The following is a 23,853-nucleotide window of genomic DNA, read 5'->3' on the forward strand; positions in this document are numbered from 1 at the left end:
AGAGCCCTTAACATATTTGATCATAGTTATTCTAAATTACCTGTCTGATAATTCTAAAATCTGTGTCATATCTGAGTCTGGTTCTGATGTTTGCTTTGTCTCTTCATACTGTGTTTTTTCGTGTCTTTTAGCTTGTCTTGTAATTTTTTGTTGAAAGCCAGATATGATGTAGCTAGTAATAGGAACTGAGGTAATCAGTCTTTTAATGCGAGGCTTTTATGTTCCTCTGGCTAGAAGCTGAGGTGTGTTGAATGTCTGCTGTAACTGTATATGCCAGTTAATTTCTTCTATTGACCTTGTTTATGTCTCCCCTGCTGTTTTGGGGTTTCCCTAGAAATGCCTCCTTAAATAAAGTGTCTTACAGCTTTGCTTAGTTGTAATTCAGTGTTATTATAATTGATACGTGATGTAAGTATAATAGGGAGGGGAAGCACTCTATAATCTTATGATTAAATTTAGGCTTTTTTTTTTTTTTTTAACCAGGCCTGAGTCCCTGGACTGTGACCATCAGTAGTGTTTCTTGGCCTTTTTTTTTTTTCCTCCCTTATGTGAAACAGGAAGGCTGGAAGGGGCTGCAGTGGTCTAATTGTCTTCTACTAGGTCAGATAAGGCTCTGGTAGAATAGTTTCTCTTGAGGGTAGGCCTTTGTTATGGAGAACAGCATGCTCTGAGTGTATTTCAAAATGGTTACTTTTTCCCTTCCCCCTGCCAGAAACATGAGTGAATTATCCTCCTCCAATCTTCACTGTGATAACCTGGGGTTCTTGTAACTAAAACCCATGCAAAGGTCAGGGCCTCTCTAAGACTAAGCACCTAGGAGTATTTAGCTTCTTTTTTTTTTTTTTTTTTTTAAGCTCTTAACTAGTCCACACTAAGCCTCCAGCAATTCATCAATTACTGTTTAAGCACTCCTCTGAGTTACCAGCTCCATTAGCTTCTGCCCCTGGTAAGCTGATCTCAGCTTTGATTCTCTGTGATTCTCTGTATCACCATCTCTCCAGTTTCCAGGGTGACAGTTTGCCTTGTAACCTCAATTCTCTGGCAGACCTAAGAAAAGTCACTGATTTTGTTTGTTAAGCTTATTTTTTCTTGTTGTGAGGATAGGAACGATGACTTCCAAACTCTTTACATGTCTAATCTGAAACCAGAAACCTTGTTTCTGTAGAATATGTCTTTTGTTATAAGCTGACTAATATCCTTTAGCAAAGTGTAAAGATATCGAACATTTGTATATTGCTTTATGGTCTACAAACTGCTTTTCACATATACCACCTCATTTGATCCTCATGGACACCTTAGGCAAATTACTTAATCACTCTGTCCTTCAGTTTTCTTATCTGTAAAATGAGCATATAATAGAACCTACCTCATGGGTTTATTTTAAAGATGACAGATGTTAATTTATGTAAATCATTTAAAATAGTGTCAGGCACCCAGTATAAACTATATGCTAAGTGTCAGCTAAATAGTTATCGTGTAGCTTTATTTTTTATGTAGATGGAGAAACTAAAGTTCAGGAAAATTAAATACATACTGAACTTACAATGCTGGGAAGAGTTTCATTTAGTCAGATCTTCTGAATCCAAACCTTAGATGGTTTCTTTTGCTACACCACAGCTTCCTCTCCCCTCCACTCCCAACCTTACTCTCTTTAATTCATTGAATGTCTGAAGAACATCCATCCAAGCATGCATGCCAGGTACTGCACTAGCTTCTGAGAATAAAACAAGATGAAAAGTATAGGCTCTGCCTTCAAAGAGCTCATAGTCGCTGGGAGGAAAAAAAAAAAAAAAAATAGAGGCAGGTAACTTAAAACAATGTCACAAGGCCAGTGACAGAGAGAACCACAGGAAATTCTGAGAAGACCACCTACCTAGCAGGGAAAAGGGACTCCGAGAAGTCTTTCTGGATGAACTGACCCTTGATTTCAATCTCAACAGATATGCACAGTAGTGGGGAAAGCACGAGTATCATCTAGATTCGAGCATTGATTCTCAGTGATTCTCAAATGTTACAATCACCAGGACAACTCAGAAAAACACAGATGTATAATTCCCACCCCAGTTTCTAAGGCCCAAGAATTTGCATTTCTAATAAGTTCCCTGAGGTAGAGCAAAACAAAGACTAAGGGTTGGTAAGAGATGAAATTGGTGGTGAATAGGAGGCAGATTCTGGGCAGAAATTCATGATAAGTTAAGGAGATTAGGCTTTAATCCTAAAAGCCACCAGGAGGAATGGATTGAAGGTTTTAGTCTGATCAACTTCACCATGAAGGAAGATGGCTATTTTTGACTGCAGCATGGAAAACAGACAAGAGGATGTAATCATCCTGGTGAGAGAGGATGAGGTTTGAATAAAGGCATCTGTTATAGGAATAGAGGGAAGGAGAGTTAATGAAGAGATTTATGCGCTAGAATCAGTAAACTTGGTGACTGACTGGCTACAGAAGATATAGAGGGAAAAAAGTCAAGCTTAGGAGATTGGACAGAGGGTGGTACCACCAGATGAAAGAACAAAGAGGGAAGAAAGATATAGAAGATTTCCCAAATAACACCATAATAAAGGTGGAGTAGGCTTCCTCGGATGGGAAATATTTGAGCACATCTAAAAGTAGAGAGAAAGGTAGCCATAACCATAGAACGAGAAGGATGAAGATATGAAAAAGCGAGGGAATGACTCACAAGGCAAGTTTCCAGCACAGGGCAGAGATGTTGGGGTCAAAGGCACTGAAGATGGCTGGGCTTTGAAGGGGAAGGTACCCATCATCCTCTGGGGTTGCCAGAAAGGAGGTGGGCATGGGTGTGGATTCAGACACATTTATAGACAAAGGTGGTAAAACGAGATCTCAGTAATACCCTAAATTTCTCGATGAAGAAGGAAGGGAAGGCTCTAGCTGTTGAGGATGAAGGGGATGAAGGTTGTGTTAGTTGTCATTCACATGTACACATTCTCCAATGGACGAAGAGGGAGTTATCCATGCCTAAGTCTGGCATGTTGATGCTGTAAGAATGTTATTTTACTCCACTTAACTTTCATGACAAGTTTTAGTCTTTATTTTATTCCTCCCCCAGTCACGCATTATGCCAGTCGTGACCATAAGAATACAAGCTAATGTGAAAAAAGCTTTGTAAAATACAAAGCACTGTTCATGTGTTCAGAATGTATTATCCACACAATTCCACTCGAATGTGAATTTATTATAATTAAGTTACTGATCCTTCAATACCTTCTGCAGAGCCTCTTCTGTTTTTTCAGGGTTTGTTTTTAAGGCTTGAGAAGCATCATACATAGGAATTGGCATAAATCTCAACGTGTAGTTCCTAGAAAAAGGAGAAAATGGTATGTTTATTTGAAAATAACTTCCTATTATCTTAATTCAGCACTCTTTTTTAAAATCCGAAAAGAGAGTTGCCAGAGTGTCTTAGAAAATTCTAAACTACCGGACCAGCTTAGGCCCCTCGACTGCAGGTCAGCCTTCTTTCCTACCACCTGTGCGACACCGCGAGTGACCTCGCCAATTCACGCTGTCTACAAAACCTACACAACTTGAAGGAATCTGGTTTTGTTGTTTTGCTTTCAGTTTTCAATTACAGCAAGGACAGGATTTTCAAACTGGAACTGGAGAGATGGCCTGAGAGAAAGGCTAGGAAAAAAGTCCAGCATCAACTTGCTACTTGGATTTTAGTCACCAACAGATCTGAAGGTAACTTGATTACCACAGTGACAACGTGACAGACAGACCCAGAACGGTAGAGGAAAAACCCAAAATAGAACCAAAACATTTGCTCACCAAGCCAAGGATGTGAGCATCCACAAAAACAGTCTGTTCAGGCTCTGGCTCCTTTAAATAACCAAGTCCAAGACCAGTGACTGTCTTTAGAAAACCTTCCTGCTGGCTCAACACCCTGACCTCTGCAGGTTCTGGCAGTTGGCACCCCAAATCAGCCCAAGTGCCCCAGGCTCTAGACACCAAGTAAAGCAACTGTGGAACTCTGGGTCTATCTAACACCTCACACGGCTGTTGCCTGGCTGATTAGACACAAGAATGCAAGGGTGAGTCATTTTTGCGTGAGAACTCTAAATCTGCACTCTGGCCTCTGCTCTTGAACTTGCTACAAAGTGCTATGTGTCTGGATGAATACTCACACCTGCTTCCCTACCACAAACTCTAGCCCTGGAGATGCCTCCTCTCTCCCAACCAGAATGCATCTGTTTCTACAACAAGACACTCAGGAAGGATGACCTTGTGGGCCACGTGTTGGCAACTGGTACCTCGGCATCCCACAGCTGGCTTGTTTCCGGTCTCTAAACAACAAGCAGCACTCATGGTGTGACTCTTATGGATAGTCAGATGGCTTCTACTGGAAGAATAAATTAACAACTAACTCCTAAAATAGGTACTAATAATGAAGAAATAATAAAGAAAATAAACAGTCATCTTAATAAAAGCAGCCAATCTGGATGGTTACCTAATGGGAAAAAAAAAACAACTGTTCTTCATCCAGTCCAACTGACAAGATGGCTTAAAGTAAAATAATCTGCAAAGACAAGGCTGTTATTTCTATAACTTTAATTTTTACCTTAGCTTTGTTTGAGCAAAATTGCTTTTGTTTGACTTAAGAGGAACCAGCCAACTGAAACTAAGAGATAATACGTCTCTTTCTGCAGCCCTGAAGATTTTCTTTTCCCTCATCCACTTTTCATCATGCTTCAGACCAGCGTGGTTTATTTAAACCAAATGTGATTTCACACCATTGGCATCTTGGAGCACAGAGTACATAACAGACTGTGATCAGGGAGTTCTACTTTCAGTCTGGAAACGTGGAGTGTTGGGGGTACATCCTCTTGGCTTCTCACAAAGACCCGCCTGGGCTGGCAGTCTGCAACGTCATTAGAGTGGCAGCTGTGCTGTTAGCACCCAAATGCAGCAATCTGTACATATATGTTTCCATTCAAAGGTGTTGTGTGCAACAGGTGTAATTACAGGAGGTTCTGCAGTCACAGAAGGCTCCCGGGAGAGGTGGCCATGATGACTGATGGTATAAGCTGCCTTGTTTAGTGACGTTTAGTGATGGCCAGTGGTGGCAGCAACTTTGACTTCCTGGCTAAAGGAGAACCACGGGATTTAGAACTGAAGCCACTTAGAGATAATTTACTGTGATTTCTCACTTTATAAAAGAAAAATTCATCAATGAGGTGAAATGATCATAGGCTCAAGATCACAGGCTTATTGGTGACAGAGCTGGGGACTGAATGGAGGGCTCCTAATTCCAGGCCTAGGCTTTTATCCAGGTCACCATGTTGGGCATGACAGCTCCACCTGAGGGGCCGTGAATGGAGGAAAACAAAATAATAAGCACCCCCTCCCCCTCCTAAGAGGCCCAACTTCTATGCTACTGGCCCCTAATTTCCCTCCTACATTTTGTAACCTCTCGTTTTTAATGCTATAGATCTGCTTTGATCATTTCTACCATTAGAATACAATATGAGGATTGAAAAGCTCAGAAAGAACCAGATTTCTAGCATTTTTTTTCAGCCACGTTTGTATTCTTCTTTCCTCATTTAGTTTACTACGAAAGTAAATTTGACAATAAATAATAGTTGCAGACTTTAGTTACGAAGGTAATAAAAAAAAGCCTTTTACAGAAATGAGACCAGTGAGCCCTAGCCTTGCCATTTCATCAATTTCATTTTTATTCTCTGGACCTCAGCTTTCTTCTCACCACTGGATTCAGAGTTGTCATCCTGGGCAAAAAAAGTGAGATCCAGTGGAAGGAGATTTAAAACCACAAGGAGAAAGAAGCAAGGTGACCGCTGTGTAGCCCCCTCCACCCCAGGCCCCTGCAACCATGATCTTGTGTGTTCGGTGGAATAAGCATCTCTGCTCTCATTTTATAGATGAAGAAACTCACACCAGAGGAAAGTCAGCGTCTTCCCAGGTCCCATGGCTGGTTAGCAGGAGACTAACCAGACCCAGATCTTCTGATTCCCAATCTATTGCTACTTGTATTACCCCACAGAGACACAAACACCATTGGTTCTTTTCTATTTTTCTAGAAAGAAATCCTAAGTAAAACTTACTTTTCCATAGCAACAGCTATATCTTGAAAGCCTTGGGCAGTAATGTTGTTCTTGTCCCATATAACAGTCCTGTTTGGAAACCAAATCACATAAATGATCAGATACTTAAGAATGGAGGAAATGATTCTCCCATTGCAGATAAATCTCTTATAGGCAACACCGTCTAGGTATTTTAGTACAATGAGCAAGGAATAATGTTCCGCTTTGTTTCAAACAAAGCAAGGATGAGCATTTCCCCCAACATTAGATTCCAAAGCCATCCTCTGCTCAAGTACTATGAAAAAAACCATACTTAAAAGCAACAGCACACACATTAACTTACCATTAAGTCACCTAATGCTTTGCTGGCCAGAAAGCCCTAAAACCTGATTTCCCTGATATTCTCCCAACATATTCTCCAAACAGCATTCTAGTATTCAAGTCTGAGGCTGAAGCTATTTATACAAGAGGCTAAACAGTCTCATGTCCAACATAAAGAATTCCAGATACTGAGACTTTTTTCTATTCTAAACAACTAGAGGGACAAAGTGGTCATATTTTCTGACATTTCATCATTGCCCTGACATGATATGATCAGCAATCCCAGCAACTGAGTTCACTCTGATGATAAACCTCAGTTACCCTAGGAGGTGGTTTACTTTTTAAATACAAAATCTCTTTTGGAAGAAAAGTATTACTTTCCTTTCAGAATGTGAATACTTCAGAAGTATTTTAGGATCTGTCAATTCACCCGACACATGAAATGGCTTTTATTTGTCTGAACGCTCCCAGGATCACAACCTCTAATTGCTTTCTCTTCTTAACCTCAACGACCTTCTTCACGTACACACTGACCTTCAAAGAAACTGCTGATTTTGGCTTTTGCCTTCTGTTTAGACAGAAGGTGCAGGCTCTGCCTTACACTGGGAAGCAAGGGAAACAGCCAGAAAAAGCCCTTGAGGAGCAGTGTGAATTATTAACTCTTCCTTCACCAGACTGCTGGGCTAGGTAGCAACTGGATCTCTCTGAACGATGGATGGTAACATGGTGACCAGATAACTAGTCCCTAAGAGAAGTGGTTACTGCATAGCTCATCCTTAAGAAAAGCCATGCTTGGGAAGCACTACGGATGAAAACCACTGAAAAGAAGAGTTCGCATCCAGTACAAACTTGCCGTCGACCCAGAGGACTTCATGGATCCCTTGGGTTTTAGGTCTTTATGTCGCAGGAGTGGGAAGGGAAGATAAGACGCTGGGCTCACAACCAAGTACAGGGAAGCCCCTCGTGTTATTCCTCCAGTCTTCCCAGCTCTGCCCCCAAACCCCTCCTCTGCTGCCCCCTGCCTTTCCCGACACATCAGTCAGCTGTCAATGCTGCTGTGAAATGGGAAACTGCAATGGTTCTCAGTCGGGTTTGCCTCGTAGTGGAAACCTTTAAGACAGCAGTTTGAAGGAATGACTGTCTAAATTTGGGAACACCCTCCTCCATATTTTGAAAACAGACTTGAAGCTGTCGCTTCTGCTCTCCAGCTGGTCGCCTGGGAAACTGAGGCCTCACGCGAACACAGCCGGCCCCGCAGTGGTTGCTGGGTCAGACCCTCTTCCAGACCTTCCTTTGAACCAGCATCCACTCCTCGGGGCCGAGGGCCCGGCCTGCGTACCTGAGCTTGGTGTTGATCTGCAGCGCTTTGGCCAGCATCTTTGCCCCCATGTCCCCCATGCCATTCCCACTGATGTCCACTGTGGTCAGGGACGTGTTGCTTCCCAGGGCGTTGATGATGATGGTGACCTCGGTCTTGAGTTTCGAGTCAGCCAGGGACAAGGACTGCAGAGGCTGTGGAGGGAACACCAGGCAGCGCTCACACAGTGTTGTCAGAGCTGCTGCCGCTCGCTGGGACCAGCTTCATGGAGAACCATCAGGGGAGGGACCCACCGCACAAACACAAAGTGCCTCATTTGGAAACTTCTGGCCAAAAGACACTGATGAATGGGACCTGAAGGTTCTGGACCTTTGGAGTCAAACATGAAGAGCGTGTGTCTTAATGCTGAATATCAGCCACCTCTCTTCTAAGGGAAGCTGTGGCAGATGTGGCAGATGCAGCTCTTTTGCAGTGGAGGATGGGAAGAAAGAAATAAAAATACTACACAAAAATGTCTGCGCTTCAGTATGGCAACACCATCCCTTGACCCATTTTATTTCTATGCAAGGTAAAATGACGTCTTAAAATACTAGTAGAGAGCTTCCCTGGTGGCGCAGTGGTTGAGAATCTGCCTGCCAATGCAGGGGACACGGGTTCGAGCCCTGGTCTGGGAAGATCTCACATGCCGCGGAGCAACTAGGCCCGTGAGCCACAATTACTGAGCCTGCACATCTGGAGCCTGTGCTCCGCAACAAAAGAGGCCACGATAGTGAGAGGCCCGCGCACCGCGATGAAGAGTGGCCCCCGCTTGCCACAACTAGAGAAAGCCCTCGCACAGAAACGAAGACCCAACACAGCCATAAATAAATAAATAAATAATTAATTAAAAATAAATAAATAAAATAAAATAAAATAAAATACTAGTAGAGGAATACTAGTACTAAATTACTAGAAGTAGTAAATGCAAAATAAAACCCAGCCAAGATCAATAATAACTGACATTTATTGAACACTTAACCACTATTTAAGCTTTTTACATATATTTACTCATTTAATCCTCCCAGTAACCCAATACTTAAGTATTATTACATTAGGTATTGTTAACCCTACTTCTCAAGTAAGAAACGAAAAGGTTAAGTGATTCAACCAAGGTCACACAGAACGTAGCTGAACAGGAACCAGACAGGCCGGTTGCAGATTTTGTGTTTTCAGCTCCTGCACAACATTGCCCCTGTTGGCTTATCCGAGATCTTTTTGATCCTCGCTCTTAGCTTTGTCTCATAAGATCCAATCAAAAACACACTTAAAATTTAAAAAAAAAAAAAGTCAAGTGTGTGTGACCTTTCCATTACTGTAAGCTGTGTGGTGAACCCAAGCCAATCCACTCACTGTCTATTTAAACCAGAGACTGAAAGCCCTCTGCCTGGAGGCATGTTTTGTTTGGCCTACAGAGTATCTGACAAAAAAAAAAAGAATGGGCTCCCTACTTACACCCAGCTCACACTTGTTTATGTCACCTTCCTAGCCCTGTGGGTATTTAAATTGCAATCCCTGATTTCAGCCATAACTGAATTAATGACGTGGTGCGAATTCCAGGACTTAAGACAATGTTGCTCTAAAAGTCAGAACTAAGACTTCTCCGGGGGATTTGGATGTCTTCTGGGTTGCCTGCGGTGGTCTACACTGGCCCAGCCATATTCAACAATTGTATACGCTAACTCCATAAGCAGTTCGGACATTACAGGGAGGTGGATGCTGGAAGCAGCTTCTAGGATCATCTATGACCAGGTTCCATGGTGGCCCGTGGGACTGGGGTTCTTGAGATGTGCCTAGGTGGTCTGTAGGACTCCCGCACAAATCGCGGGGTGTATTCGTGTCCACTTAACCACTGAACATGGACTTCTAATCGAACACCTGTTCCAGGCACATCTGCCAAAAGGCTCAGGAGGCAGAATGAGAGTGTTGACAGTTTCAAGACTCATATGTCCACAAACTGGCATTATTATGCATTTGGTTCTAGTTTTCCCGAGCGATTGTTCTTATTGTCCAAATTTGATCATGTTTTCTAAACGTAATACATCTATGGTAAAATCAAAAGGTAATATTATATAAATTAGAATCAAATTTTTTAAGGTTAAATGGCATAGTAAGTGCCAAGTCAATTAAAACCTCAGCCCAAAAGCCTGCATAATCTTAGACTCAGGCAGGTTTAGGGAGGGAGCTTCAATTTTCTTAAGAGTCTACGTTCCAGTAGATAGAAAAAAAACTAAACAAAAAATGCTTCAGATTCCGGAAACTTCATGTTTTAAATGAAAACATAAGCAATGTTGCTTTAATAAAAAGCTGTAATCGCATCTCCCATCATTTCAATAAGCTCTATTCAATGCCTACAAAAATGACACATTACGGCTTCTTCCTAATACTGGAAAACTGCCAAGTCTCCAAGCTGGAGAGCACCAATTCCAGTACTATATTCAAACCCTAATACACCCCAGTTAACACTTAAAAGTAATAGGCAGAGCCATTAATGCGAACAGAACAGCCGGAATTGCATGCATATTTATAAGGTCATCCCTTCTTGATTTACTGCACTTCCAGGAAACATTACTATTTGAAATCTTACTATTCCTGTTCATAGCTGAACATGCCTAACCTGACAATCTGTCTCCTTGCTACAGGGACTCCAAAGACAAACACATACTGTTGTATTGTTCACAACACAGGTTTGTATGTAATACTTCAGAACAAGAGTCCCTGTCATCTTGGCCCTTCAATGTTACCGCCCCTCGACTCTGGGAGCAGCAGCCTGACAACCACTGTCTAGAGTTGAAGGCGACACTGAAGCCCATGCGTCTAGGTTGTCCAAGTGAACGTATTGTGCAATATCGGAAAATTCCACACGCTGTCTAAGAATAAGCTCTACAGACACAAGGTCAGAATGTAAAAAGCAAAGAGTTTACTTTTTATATGTAAAAACCTTTAAAAACATAAAACCAGAAAATGAGCCCAGTGGTGCCAGTTATGGGTGGAATTTTTATAGTCACAAGACTGAACTCCTAATCATTTTAAATAGTTTTGCACATTACTGATTCAGAAGTAGAAAAAAAATAAAAAGAAGGTAATTACTTATTGAAAAAGCCACCTACTTTTCTGTGACATGAACATAAAAGGCTTTTCACTGTACATTATTAGCGGCAACTTTTCAAATTTATAACAGAGTTCACATTTTTGTAGCAAACTTTACCGTCTGCGAATATGTTTTTCGGTGTACTTTAAATATCAAGATTATCTTTGAGTAAGAGACTTTGAAAATTATAGGAACAGAGTTTGAAGACCCTCGTGTAATAAGCAAAACATGAAATTGAGAAATATATTTTTCATAACATATAAATTTTCCTAAAATATGTGCTAAGGAACAAATATTTGGGAATGATTATTAAATATGATTCTGCAATACTGGCTTCCCCAACCTTTTAAAACTAGGCCAATACTAGGAAATCAAAATCTCAAATACAGCAGGGTGGTATAAAGTCAAATTAAATATGTAAAACAAACTGCATGAATTCTGAAAAGTATAAATTACATTCTAATTATGCCTCTAACTTTAATAACCCAGTATAAGAGTAACAAAATATGGGGTTTATTAGCAAATGAGGACAAAGAGAAGTGTCTGAATTCATTAAATAATAATAAGTTTCATTTCTAGTCCACAGGTTGGAAATTATATCCACACAATGAAGAGGCAGGACAACAGAATTTTGTCATGCCCTCCAGATCAGAGCTCCACAAAGAGATGTGGGCAAGGGTAAGCAAGGAAAAGTACCAGTCTCCATCTCTCCTGACCGCATGGCTTTCTCCAAAAATTTAGCTTACAGTTATAGTAGAATTTGCTATAACCCTATATGAATTCAAAATGGGAAATGATACTTTTTTTTTTAATGATTTTTTTTTTGGTGTGGACCATTTTTAAAGTCTTTACTGAATATGTTACAATATTGCTTCTGTTTTATGTCTTGGTTTTTTGGTCGCGAGGCATGTGGTATCCTAGTTCCCCCACCAGGGATTGAACCTGCACCCCCTGCACTGGAAGGCAATGTCTTAACCACTGGACCGTCAGGGAAGTCCCGAAATGATACTTTTTTTAAATGTGACATATCTCACATGATTAATACAGGAAATCACTCTTATGACCTACAAAAGTAGCTATCACCAAACATGAATAATATGAATCTTCATTATACAAATTGATTTGGATGTTAGGAACCACAAAAGCTCTTTGGTGGCTGAATAGGACTAAGATAGGAAAGGGACAAAATCTTAAAGAGCATCAGTAAAATATAAGATGTGATGCACCAGGTTTCCATGAAAGGAATTAATGGTAGAGCGCTTCTCACTTTGTCCATAAAATATCTTCCTTTATCCTAATGCACTTCTAAGGGCAGCTAAATAGGATACTATTTGAAATTAAATTTCTTTACCCTGAACCGAGTCTTAGCCAGGAACAACTAAAGGGAATAAAAATATAAGAAGGATTATTAGAGCTCTAGACACAATTTAAGATGGGGGATAACTTTCTTAGTCTTTTGTAATTCTGCATAATTACTAGATGAAATTCAAATTAGCAACATCATGTTTCTCAGCATGACAGAAGGTTATAAAGTCAACTAGAGAGTAAAAATTCACACTTGCAGATTACTGTATTAGCTGAAGCTAGGAAGTAGTAAGGCTTGTTAAAAGATGGGCTTAGGAGTCAATGTATACATCTTTTCATCTATTAGTTACAATCTTCCTTTAATAAGTGATAAGCTGAATAAAGTGAAGAGTAGGTAAATTTTAAGTACACTCTAAAACTGTACTAAAGCATAAATATTTATTGCACTTAAAAACAATAACAATAGAAAATGTATACAATGATAAAATTATCTGAAAGCATATCTGCATTAACCCAGCAGACATAATTAGTAAGAACAGCAACAAACGGCAGATTTTAGGTGAGAGTGTTAAAAATAATACTCACTGATTCTTCATCTTGAATCATCTGTACTAAGTTGTCCAACACAGGTGTCAGATTTCTAAAGAGATTTTAAAGATGTGGACAGTGGAATCAAATCAAAAGCTTTCAGGAGGCTGGTTATTTTCATCATTGTCATATAAAAAATGCAAAACTCTTACTTGGATTTCATATTATTAAAATTTTTGCCTAACGCCAGGTGTTGTATGGATCTGTTTTTACTGAGCCACACTATTAAGGTAGATAGGTCAGATTCTAAACCTGGAAAGAATCAGAGTAAATGGAGAATCAACACACATGTGGATAAGTAAATTCTCAGGTGCAGCACAATTAAACAAAGGTGCAAGGCAGTGGATGACTTTCTGTACTGTCTTGAGAGCCCTGAGATGCTAATCTTTTTTCCCCCAACCCCCGCCAAACGAACTTTTTGTCCTCTTTTTATGTCCTCTTATTTCACAGGGATAAACTCATTCTCCACAAAGACTTATCTAAATCTCTTATGCAATCAGTGGCTAAATAAAGTCAACAAGGAATGGGGAGGTATGACAGCAGAAAATTTCATCTCTCCCCATCCCTTTGTGAAGGAAGATTCTGACATACTGCTCACTGGAAAGTAACTGCAGTTAAAGTTGTCTATGCAAATTCATACTGCATTCTTGTCTATGCAAGTTCATATGCACATGCTACTATAACCAGTAGAAATAAAGCTAATGAAACAAGTTTCTGAATAAATAAACAAGACCTCAATTTTATTACCACTAAGCATGCAAAGGGTTGGACTCAGATCTTTATCAATGTATTGATGATAACTTTTTTTTTCTTGGTCTGAATTGTTTTACTGCATAGACTTTTCATTTTTGGCCATGGAAAAATTTTAGTAAGACTTTGGCACAGAATTATTCCATAAATAAACTCTGTTAAATTAAAAGGTCCTCTAGTCAAGAAGTGAAATAACAATTTTATTAAGGTGTCATCTAGATTGGGCTAGAAGATTATTTTCCCTTTACCAACTTGCTTCAAATAACATTTCTATGTCTTTTCTTCTCTGATTTCTGACTTACCATTATCGGAGATGTCTAGGCTGGTGATGTTGTGGATTTCGGCGATGCAGCCTTCTAATACCTGCGCACCTCCAGATCTCAGCTAGAGAAACACAAACCAAACAGGTAAAGGGGTCACTGTAGGGGTAAAGCCAAAAAAATGAAAAATAGGAGATATAGTCTCAAACTTAGCACCAAAGAAAAAGTGAAAACTTATCAACTCCAAAAACGCTATCATCAGTGTAAAGAGCTAATCACTAGTCATTATATGGTTTCCCATCTCACATAAGTCTGAAAATCATTAGAAAAAGAAACAGAAGACAGAGGCCACCCCGCATCACCACTGCCAAGACGGTCTCCGTCAACTCACAAGAATTTTCTTCATTTCTGACTTTTGGAAAGCTAACAAATCCCTTTTATACATTAGATACGGCTACTATTTTATTTGATTATTACAGATTTCAAGGTATAACTCTCCACCATGTAGCAGCAAAACAACCAAAGGGGACAGTAAAGACCTATAAAATCCTTTTCATCTTTTCCCATAAAACCAAAAGCATATTTTACAGAGGTCAGAGTATTATTGTTTTCCGTGCAGCAACTATCTGAGTTCCTACTATGTGTAAAACACTGTGCAGGATGCAGTTTCCCAAGCTGTGGCCCTTTGTTCAGTAAACTTACGATCTAATAAGGGAAAAGAAACTCATTTATTGGGAACCTACTATGTGCCAAGGAACATGGTAGTTTCTCTATTCACTTAAGAAAATTAAAATTTATGTAAAAATTCTATACCAAATTGATAACACTTTCTACTTGTTCAAGTTTTGATGTAAAAATTTAAAGAATCCTTATTTCACTATTTTAGATGAAATATGTCAGTGGTACTCTGGACCAAACCCTGCCAATTTCCCTGGCTGCTTACATGTTAAGCAGAATTTTGCACAGATCTTTGGAATTGCTTTATTCAGGAGTATTTCAGCTGGGTGTTTAAATTCAGTCCTTTCTACTTTTTCAGGTAACAGTAGATCACGGTGAGGTGCCTGATGTGAACTCTGACGGGGTGTGTCACACAGAGGCAGACATCCCCAGGAGGCTGGTCTACACACTTCAGGGAAACCAAGGCCAACCAACTCCACAGCTGCAGGGCTACGAATCCAGTGTGTAGAGCTACGGCCATTTTTATTATATTTTTGCCAAAGTACTGGTTTATGATTGGTGGTAAATTAAAAAACAACACCCAGGTTCTTCACAAATAGATTTGAGAAACACTGTTCCAGGTCACAGTTTGTTAATATTTGAAGAAGTGAATGTTATATGTAGACTATGTCAACATTAAAGCAGGAAATAATTTAGGCAAACACTTCCAAGGAACATAATTTGATTTTCAGAGCATGAAAAAAATTATGCTTTTGAGAAGACAAACATAAGTTTTTACAATTTCATTATTTGCTGTTAGTGATTTCTCTGCTGAGAAGTCAAATTTCTACAACAAAATCTCTACTTCTTATTATAATGTATAGTAAAAATATTCCATTTGCAAAAATGGAAAATAAAGGTGAGATTTCAGTGCTCAATTCTGTTTATTTTATAAATACTCCTGACTGATATTTGTAGCATAATACTAACATTTTCCAATACTAAAAAATGTCATCATACCCTAATTTATTAATTCATAAAGTACTTACACAATGGCCAAGCTAAGGAAAGCCCAAGGAGAAAAAACAAAAAATGTTAAGTAAGCAGAATAAGAACAGAGAAATAGAAGTCTCTATCAACACATGATGTAAAAAAGCAGAGTCAGAAAAAACACTTCAACTAAAATAAATTCCCAAAACTAAAATCCAAAACTTAAATAAGAAAATAACTGACCTTCAGTCACAAGAACATTCGATTGAACTCACAGGTTATTAGATGCCTAAAATTCCCCCAAAGCTTAAGGCTTTCCCAAAACAGTAAAAGCTTTTCCATTACTGTAAATGAAAATCCTTTTAAATAAATTTGCATAATTAGAGGCTGTGTCTGCATGTAAAACTGGTTTTAAATTACCCTCATTTGGATCCCACACACTAGCATTATTTAAAAAGAAAGCAAGATCAAAGAGGAGTAAATGTGACTGAATCACTCAATACTTTTTGAAATGTTAAAAATAAAATCACATTTCTTTCAAGAGAGAAGTGTGGTCTCACTCAAGGAAGGTGAATATTTCAGCTATTACTCATAGTTCTAAGTGAATAGTTCTATCTAATACAAAAACATCCATAATGGGTACAGAAACAAGGAAAACTAAAATCTAGAGAACTTTTAATAATTCATTTTCCTTCCTCAAGAGCACTTGCCATTTAAAAAGAGGTAGCAAATATTACAGGTTTATATATAAAATAACCTCCCTATTTATCACTTGTCCTCTATAGGGGTTCCATTTTTAATGAAAAAATAATTTCTATCCTGGGAAATTTTCTCACATGAAACTGTGAATACTGTAAGATTCTCTAAGAACAGAAAATGGTTTAACATGATCCAGTTCAACATATCCTCGCTAACAGGGTTTGATGCCAAAAGGTAAGTTAGGACCCAAGAAAGATGTATAATACAATTGACCCTTGAACAACTCTGGGGTGAGGGGAGTTGGGGGGGGCCAACCCTCCACACAATCAGAAATCCAAGTATAACTTTACAGTTGGCCCTCAGTATCCGTGGCTCCTTCCCCACGTGCAGATTCAACCAACCACGATGTAGAACTATAGGAGGTATTTCGTGAAAAAAAATTCACATATAAGTGGACCCATGCAGTTCAAACCCATGTTGTTCAAGGGTCAACTGTATATATACTGTCATTTCCAAGAGAATGGAAATACTTGCATTTCCAAATAGTTGCATGCATTATATTGCTTATGTCCATCCTGTGGTGAAACATTTTGCATCTTGCGTTCCATACCCAGCCTAAGAGGAAAGTGATAGCAAGGGGTACAGCAATGATGGTGCTCAAACACACAAGCAAACCCACCTTCTCACCTCAAAGCTGGCTGAATGACTATCAAATTGAATGGAGTTGTCTGAAAAGTTACTAGTGACTTGCTGCAATGTCCTACTTGTTACAAATTTTAATATCTGATGCTTTTCTACTCATCATCAAAGCACATTGCAATGAATATGGCATAATGTGCAGGAAAATTTCTCCTTAAAAGAACCAACTCCCACATCCAGACTGCAACAAATCCTCAGTTATGGCTAGCCTTTACGTCTTCTCTGAAGTATCAGAGATTTTCCTCTCTCACTTGGAAGGAGATTAAGCTTGAAGAATTCAGTCCCAGCACTGACTTGTTCTTCCCTTGAAGTATGACTATGAAGTAATAAGATTTTTAAACACAAGCCAGGATGCATACACCCATTGCCTCCTTTCAGGCAAAGGGGTACATGGGGAGAATGCACATGAATGTCAACATCACTATCACCATATATAAGAGAGTTTTGAAACTCTTGTTTTGGAACTAACCTTGAGGACAAGGGAACACACACATTTCTCTGAACATCTGCACAGATGCTAAGTCCTTACGCTTTGAGAGTGAGTTGGGATCAGCCACAGGCCGTTCAGAGCCTGGCCGTAGAGGGTAATGCTGTTTTGTGTCCAAAACCAAGTGTGCCTATAAATTGATGAGACTGATTATTCTTCAGAGATTTAAAACAGCTTTGAAGGTGATTTTTTTTTAATGGTTTAATGAAGATAGTTACCCTAGGCTTGGCATTATGCCAAATACTATCTCAGCAAACTATTACAGTCAGCCCTCCGCAAAATTTCAGTCCTAGGTTGGTTGAATCTGCAGATGCAAAACCTGCAGATATGGAAGCCAACTGTATTTATTGTACTCCACTATTTTACATGGGGGACTTGAGCATCTGTGCATTTTGATATCTGTGGGAGCTCCCCAAACCCATCCCCAGAGGATACTGAGGGATGACTGTATAATTCCCATTCCACAGGTGAAAAATGAGGGCTGAAAGAAGGGAACCTTTTGGATTCCAAAGTGCCCACCCTTTGTTTGCTATGACAATCTCTTGCCGTCCATGACTACTTTTTCTTATTCTTCTCAAAGAAAACCTTTCTGGTACTAAAAGACCGAGAAAATGAAATGATAACATAATTAATGTGAAACAGGTAAGTTTTTTCTCTAAGTACAGAAGTTATCTGTAAATGAAAGGTTAATTTCAGTACTGACTAGCTGAGCCCTCACAGAGCAAAAGATTACAGCCCCAAATTCTGGATTGAAGTTTCTAAATAACAAGGATGTTTGTGTTGTAGGAAAGCAACTCCATAATTTATAAATATCTGCATGACACTTTTTTTTTTAATAGCATGAAGTGTAAATCTCTCTCATTCAAACTGATGAATGTGAAATGCCTCTTTCAGGGCAGTACTGAAGGATAACGCACCAAGAAAGGTAAACGTGAAGAGTAAAGGAACCAGTAAATGGTAAAAACAAAATAATTTGCTTACGGAAAGTTATTCTAAGTTTCCTGTCTAGACACTTTTAATTCCTGTTTCAAGGTTACATTCTCTCTCCTCCAAATAAACTCGACCACGATTTTAGATGATGGTCGTTTACTTTCTAGGACACCCATATAAACCTAATTTTAAAGTTAATAAGTGGAGAGCAGCTGTTTTATAATAAAATAAGTGATCTATTTATAAATATGAAAAAAAATTTCATGGTATTTCACATTTGTTCTTTGCTTCCATGGTTTGGGTAGACTATTGTACTTAGAGGCATTTGTAGGGGGCACTGAACTCATACAGTGCCCACATCTGAAACTCCCCAGTATTATACAACAGACATTTGCCCTTTTAGGTCTGTCAGTCCCTCATCTTGAGTAAGCCACCCCTGTAGAAATGACTTCCCGAGATGATTATGGCATCAGGGTGAAGCTTCTTTCCCCCCAACCCACCACAGGTGGGGGCATTTATCTGATCATCAGTTTCTTTTTATTCATCATGAAGTGATGAATTCTTCCATGGTTTTGACTGGCATGATAAGAGTAAAGAAGACTGTCTACTGTGGCTAAATAGAGAATGAACAAAAAAAAATTCACATATGCATAATTTTAAACTTCCAAGTTAGTGAAAGCTTTTTTCCGAGAGCATTACATATGTTCTGAATCAATGAATGATTTAAGGAGTAGTAGTTAATACTCTAAGTGCCAAGCATTCTAAACAGAAAATATCGTAACTTCTAGTACCTTTATAGGAAAGAGGTTTACTGTATCATGGAGATGAGCAAAGTGAAACCTAGTTAAATTTGGACATCTAGCTTTAAGAAGAAAAATGTCACAAGACACCTTAATTTACAAAAATAATTTTGTGTTTCATTAATTTTTATGAGCAGCAACACAATGTGTGACTTTATAAACGTGGTCACCAGTACTGTGATTCAAGCTGTAAGATGGTGGAACAACATGGCACTAAGGTAGTATTAAGGGGTCCCCATCTCAGCAGTATCATTTTATCATATAATTCATAAATGAATGGCCAAAATGAAGTTGGAATTATCACAATAATGGTCAATCCTACCATCAGAATTTGATCTGGATTCCTGCTTTATTAAGAAAAATTATAAAGGAAAAAGTCTACTAGCCATTTGATGGATCCATATGAAACGGCCAATAGTCTGCCATTTTTTTCTTCCATTTGTGTAAAATATTTTTTTAACATCTTTATTGGAGTATAATTGCTTTACAATGGTGTGTTAGTTTCTGCTTTATAACAAAGTGAATCAGCTATACATATACATATATCCCCATATCCCCTCCCTCTTGCGTCTCCCTCCCATCCTCCCTATCCCACCCCTCTAGGTGGACACAAAGCACCGAGCTGACCTCCCTGTGCTATGTGGCTACTTCCCACTAGCTATCTATTTTACATCTGGTAGTGTATATATGTCCATGCCACTCTCTCACTTCGTCCCAGCTTACCCTTCCCCCTTCCTGTGTCCTCAAGTCCATTCTCTACGTCTGTGTCTTTATTCCTGTCCTGCCCCTAGATTCTTCAGAACCATTTTTTCTTTTTTTAAGATTCCATATATATGTGTTAGCATATGGTATTTGTTTTTCTCTTTCTGACTTCTTCACTCTCTATGACAGACTCTAGGTCCATCCACCTCATTACAAATAACTCAATTTCGTTTCATTTTATGGCTGTGTAATATTCCACTGTATATATGTGCCACATCTTCTTTATCCATTCATCTGTTGATGGACACTTAGGTTGCTTCCATCTCCTGGCTATTGTAAAGAGAGCTGCAATGAACATTGTGGTACATGACCCTTTTTGAATTATTGTTTTCTCAGGGTATATGCCCAGTAGTGGGATTGCTGGGTCGTATGGTAGTTCTATATTTAGTTTTTTAAGGAACCTCCATACTGTTCTCCATAGTTGTCTGCCATTTTTGACCCACAAAAATGTTAGTTAGTTTTATATGGTTCACCAAATATAACTGTCTCTGAAAGTTATTCTGAATAGGATCACAAAGGAGTTTAAAAAACAAGCTGTGTGACAATCTAACACAGTGTTCTTTGGGCATATGGTACCTATCAACTTATTTGAGAAGAAAATGTCTAATTGTATAATATTCTAATAATTACTAGTATTAACAACAATCAGGAGAGCATACTTTGATTATGACTCTGCCATTAGTGAGCTGGATTATTTCAGCTTCTTTAGACCTCAGTTTCCTCATCAATAAGCATGAGAATCAGATGATCACTTATGTCCATTCCAGTTTTTTTTTTTTTTTTTTTTTTTTTTATTTATTTTTGGCTGTGCTGGGTCTTCGGTTCTTGCGAGGGCTTTCTCTAGTTGCGGCAAGTGGGGGCCACTCTTCATCGCGGTGCGGGGACCGCTCTTCATCGCGGTGCGCGGGCCTTTCACTATCGCGGCCCCTCCCGTTGCGGGGCACAGGCTCCAGACGCGCAGGCTCAGCAGCTGTGGCTCACGGGCCCAGCTGCTCCGTGGCATGTGGGATCTTCCCAGACCAGGGCTCGAACCCGTGTCTCCTGCATTAGCAGGCAGATTCTCAACCACTGCGCCACCAGGGAAGCCCCATTCCAGTTTTGATTACAGAATTAAATGAATGATGTTATATTGGTAGCAATCACGATCTTTAATCAGGATAGTAAAGCATATGGGTTATTGCTAATTCAGTATTTTGATCTAACAGAGCAATCAAGGTTATACCAACTTGCTTTTTTAATAGAATAACCCTTTCTATCCTCATTCGTCTTACGCCTTCCCTCATAAGGAATTTTTATTATTGGCATGCCCTTAATATTAAGTGCTGGTAAACAAATAATTAATTCATATTACCAGAGCTAGTTTCTGTTTTATGGTCTGTCTTTATAAATGAAAGAGCATTAATTTGCACATGAAAATTTCACAATGCCAGGTTAGGTTTTTAGGATTTTCCCTTTCCTCCACTCCCCCCAACAAACAAAAAGGCTAGTAAATCACACACAGTTGGTGTTCACCCCAGCTCAAAATTAATAAAAAAATCCTGCACTAACAATTTATATGGCTGATTTCAGACTTGTCAGTTTCTAGAATTTTCCGAGAGGTAAAGCATTAATCTTCATTATTTAGTGTTGGCTTAGTGCTCAGCATTTTGTTAGTGGCTAAAGGAAACACAAAGCAAAGTAAGACACAAATACTGCCTTCCATAAAGTCACAACCCAGCTGGGAAAGCATACAGGAGCCAATTTAATAATTGTGCAAGGCACTACATGGTTCACTGTCCAAATATATGTCACCGTTATTAAGTACTAGACAATTAGAAAAAAACAAGACCACAAAGTGCTGAAGCAGTCAGGGAAGAAACGTACAGACAGATAAGCAACAATAGTGAACAACCTTTATAGGTACTGGACGTTCTAAGCATCACATTTCAAAGAAGAGCTCTTTTAAACCTCATAACAACCTACTAGGAGAGGCACTAATGTTGTTTCCTTTTCGCAGATGCAGTAATTGAGATGTAATGCTATCAAGTAATTCACCCAGGATCGCATAGCTAGTCATGGCCAAACTCAGATCAAACAGTAGGAATCTGATGCAGGTACAGAGGAGACAGGACCTGAACTAGATCCTCAAAGAGAGGGAGGCCTTGGGGAAAAAGAGGGACATGGCAGGAGTGTTCCAGAAAGAGAGAAGAGTGGGCATAAAGGCCCAAGAATAGGAATGAATAAACTCCCACCTCCAGCCCTGAGAAAAGGCACCAAGTTTGACATGGTGGGTAAAGTCAGGCTCTGAAGAGGCTGGATAGTTTGTACCCGGGTATTTTCTTACTAATCTCCACACAAACTAAAAGTTTCAAGATAGCGAAAAAGTTCAGGTACCCTCTAAAATGTAGAAGCTTTTAGTCTCAATTCTTCTGTGTGTACTTTGATAGAAACTGCTTGTAGTTACTATAATTTTGAGAAGCATCTTAATTTTCCTGTTTTAAAATGAAGATATTAAAAAGCAAAATTAATGACAAAGATCTTCCCTTTCACACTCTCCAAATCCAAGTTAGGCTGTACACATCTGGCCCCTGCAAGGAAGGCTGTATGGTACAATTTTCCTGATGGTAAAGCTAGTTTAAGGCTTGATATCTCCAAGTTTCATCATAAAATACTTAAGCAACTGGCATGAAGAAGGGGAAAAAAAGAAAAGTCATTAAAAGCACATTTGACTGCTTTCTGAATGGTGTTCCATGGCTGTTTGTAGATAACACTCACAATATACAAACATCAGAGATTTCTATAAAGCGTGGTATTCTGCTTGTTGTATACCGTCTGGAATCACAGTATCACACTGTTTCCAGCAAAAAGACAAAGCAATTTTCAGGCTATTATCTATCCTAGTGCATCATCTAAAGGTGTTCTTACCTCACAGTTGCTGAGATCAAGAGAAACTCTCTTCAGGTTATGATTACAAGCCAGGCCCAATAACAGCGCTCTGAGGGGAGGAAACACACACACTTTAGATAAAAATTCCATTTGTTGCTCTAAAAATGTGTAAGCACACTGAACAAAACCCAGAGAAAGAAGAAGGCCTTTTCTGAATCATAGGTCAAGCACCAAGCAGCATTTCACTTTTTAAAATGCCAACCGCATTTCCGCCCACCAAGAGTAGTGACAAAAATGACAGGGAAACATTCTTCTGTTTGACACGGAGCAGGTCCCTCATAAATGCAAAACCCGACAGGGTTGCTATTCCTAAGGAAATAAACCAACAGTGCTCCTAATTGCACACTGAAATTAAATTGCGTTCATCACAGATAAACTGCCCCCTGCATCTGCTTGAGAACACCTTTAATAATGTTTAGAATATTATTAGGCAATTGCTATTAGAATAGCAAAGTAAAGCTAGTTTTCCCTAAGGGTTATGTTAATGGGGGAAGGCAGGCTCTAGAGTATTCTAGGATGTGAAATCATATCTAGATGAGTTTGTTAAAGGACTTACAGAGGTGGGATGGGTAAGGGTGTGACAGCATGGAAGGCAAGGTGCTAGTCTTCAGTTTGAGCGCAGGATCCTGCCTGTCTATCCAACTACTTGCTGGTCACAGGATAAACACCATCACCACTCTGCAAAGGATTTTTCTTATCTGCTTATGGAGGAGACTGGACTCATCACATGGATCTCATATGTAAGAGAATGAATTGACTCCACTTTTACAAGTCAGTCCTGTAAAATCCAACACCACTGAACAGGCTTGAAACAAAAACTTCATACATGCACCCATATCCATTAATTACACCGAAAGGAATAGAGACCCTCAACTAGGCCCTGTGAGGAGTACAAAGATGAGCATGAGAGGGTTGCCAATCTCAAGCAAAGGAAACAAATATGCGTGCAAATAACCAAAATGCTAGGCAGACAGTTGTAAATACTAGAGAGTAGAACCAAGGCAACTGCCACCTGGGGGTGACTACCTGTTCTCAATGTTCCCAGGAAAGGCACCTCTACTAGCAGACTCCAAAAATACCCCAGGGGAACGGGGAGGTGGGAAAGTAGGGAATTACTTCATGCCAAAGTCTCTGAGACTTTCCCCCATCCAGTGATTCTCTGGTCTCATCCACTG

At 39.4% G+C, this 23,853-nt stretch overlaps 1 protein-coding gene across 9 annotated transcripts in view; it reads right to left on the reverse strand.

The window, feature by feature from the left end:
* The window catches only part of CARMIL1 (capping protein regulator and myosin 1 linker 1), a 316,754-nt gene that overhangs the window by 92,003 nt on the left and 200,898 nt on the right, over positions 1-23,853 (reverse strand). For all 9 annotated transcript variants that reach the window (XM_057554259.1, XM_057554263.1, XM_057554262.1 and 6 more), the window contains 7 exons: positions 22,658-22,727; positions 13,772-13,853; positions 12,872-12,971; positions 12,717-12,771; positions 7,721-7,893; positions 6,082-6,150; positions 3,227-3,320 (listed from right to left, as the gene is read on the reverse strand). In XM_057554259.1, coding sequence (XP_057410242.1) covers positions 3,227-3,320; positions 6,082-6,150; positions 7,721-7,893; positions 12,717-12,771; positions 12,872-12,971; positions 13,772-13,853; positions 22,658-22,727 — 643 coding nt within the window. The remainder of the gene's footprint in view (positions 1-3,226; positions 3,321-6,081; positions 6,151-7,720; positions 7,894-12,716; positions 12,772-12,871; positions 12,972-13,771; positions 13,854-22,657; positions 22,728-23,853) is intronic.

The sequence above is a fragment of the Balaenoptera acutorostrata genome, chromosome 10, assembly GCF_949987535.1.
Source record: "Balaenoptera acutorostrata chromosome 10, mBalAcu1.1, whole genome shotgun sequence".
Taxonomy (NCBI): Eukaryota; Metazoa; Chordata; class Mammalia; order Artiodactyla; family Balaenopteridae; genus Balaenoptera; species Balaenoptera acutorostrata.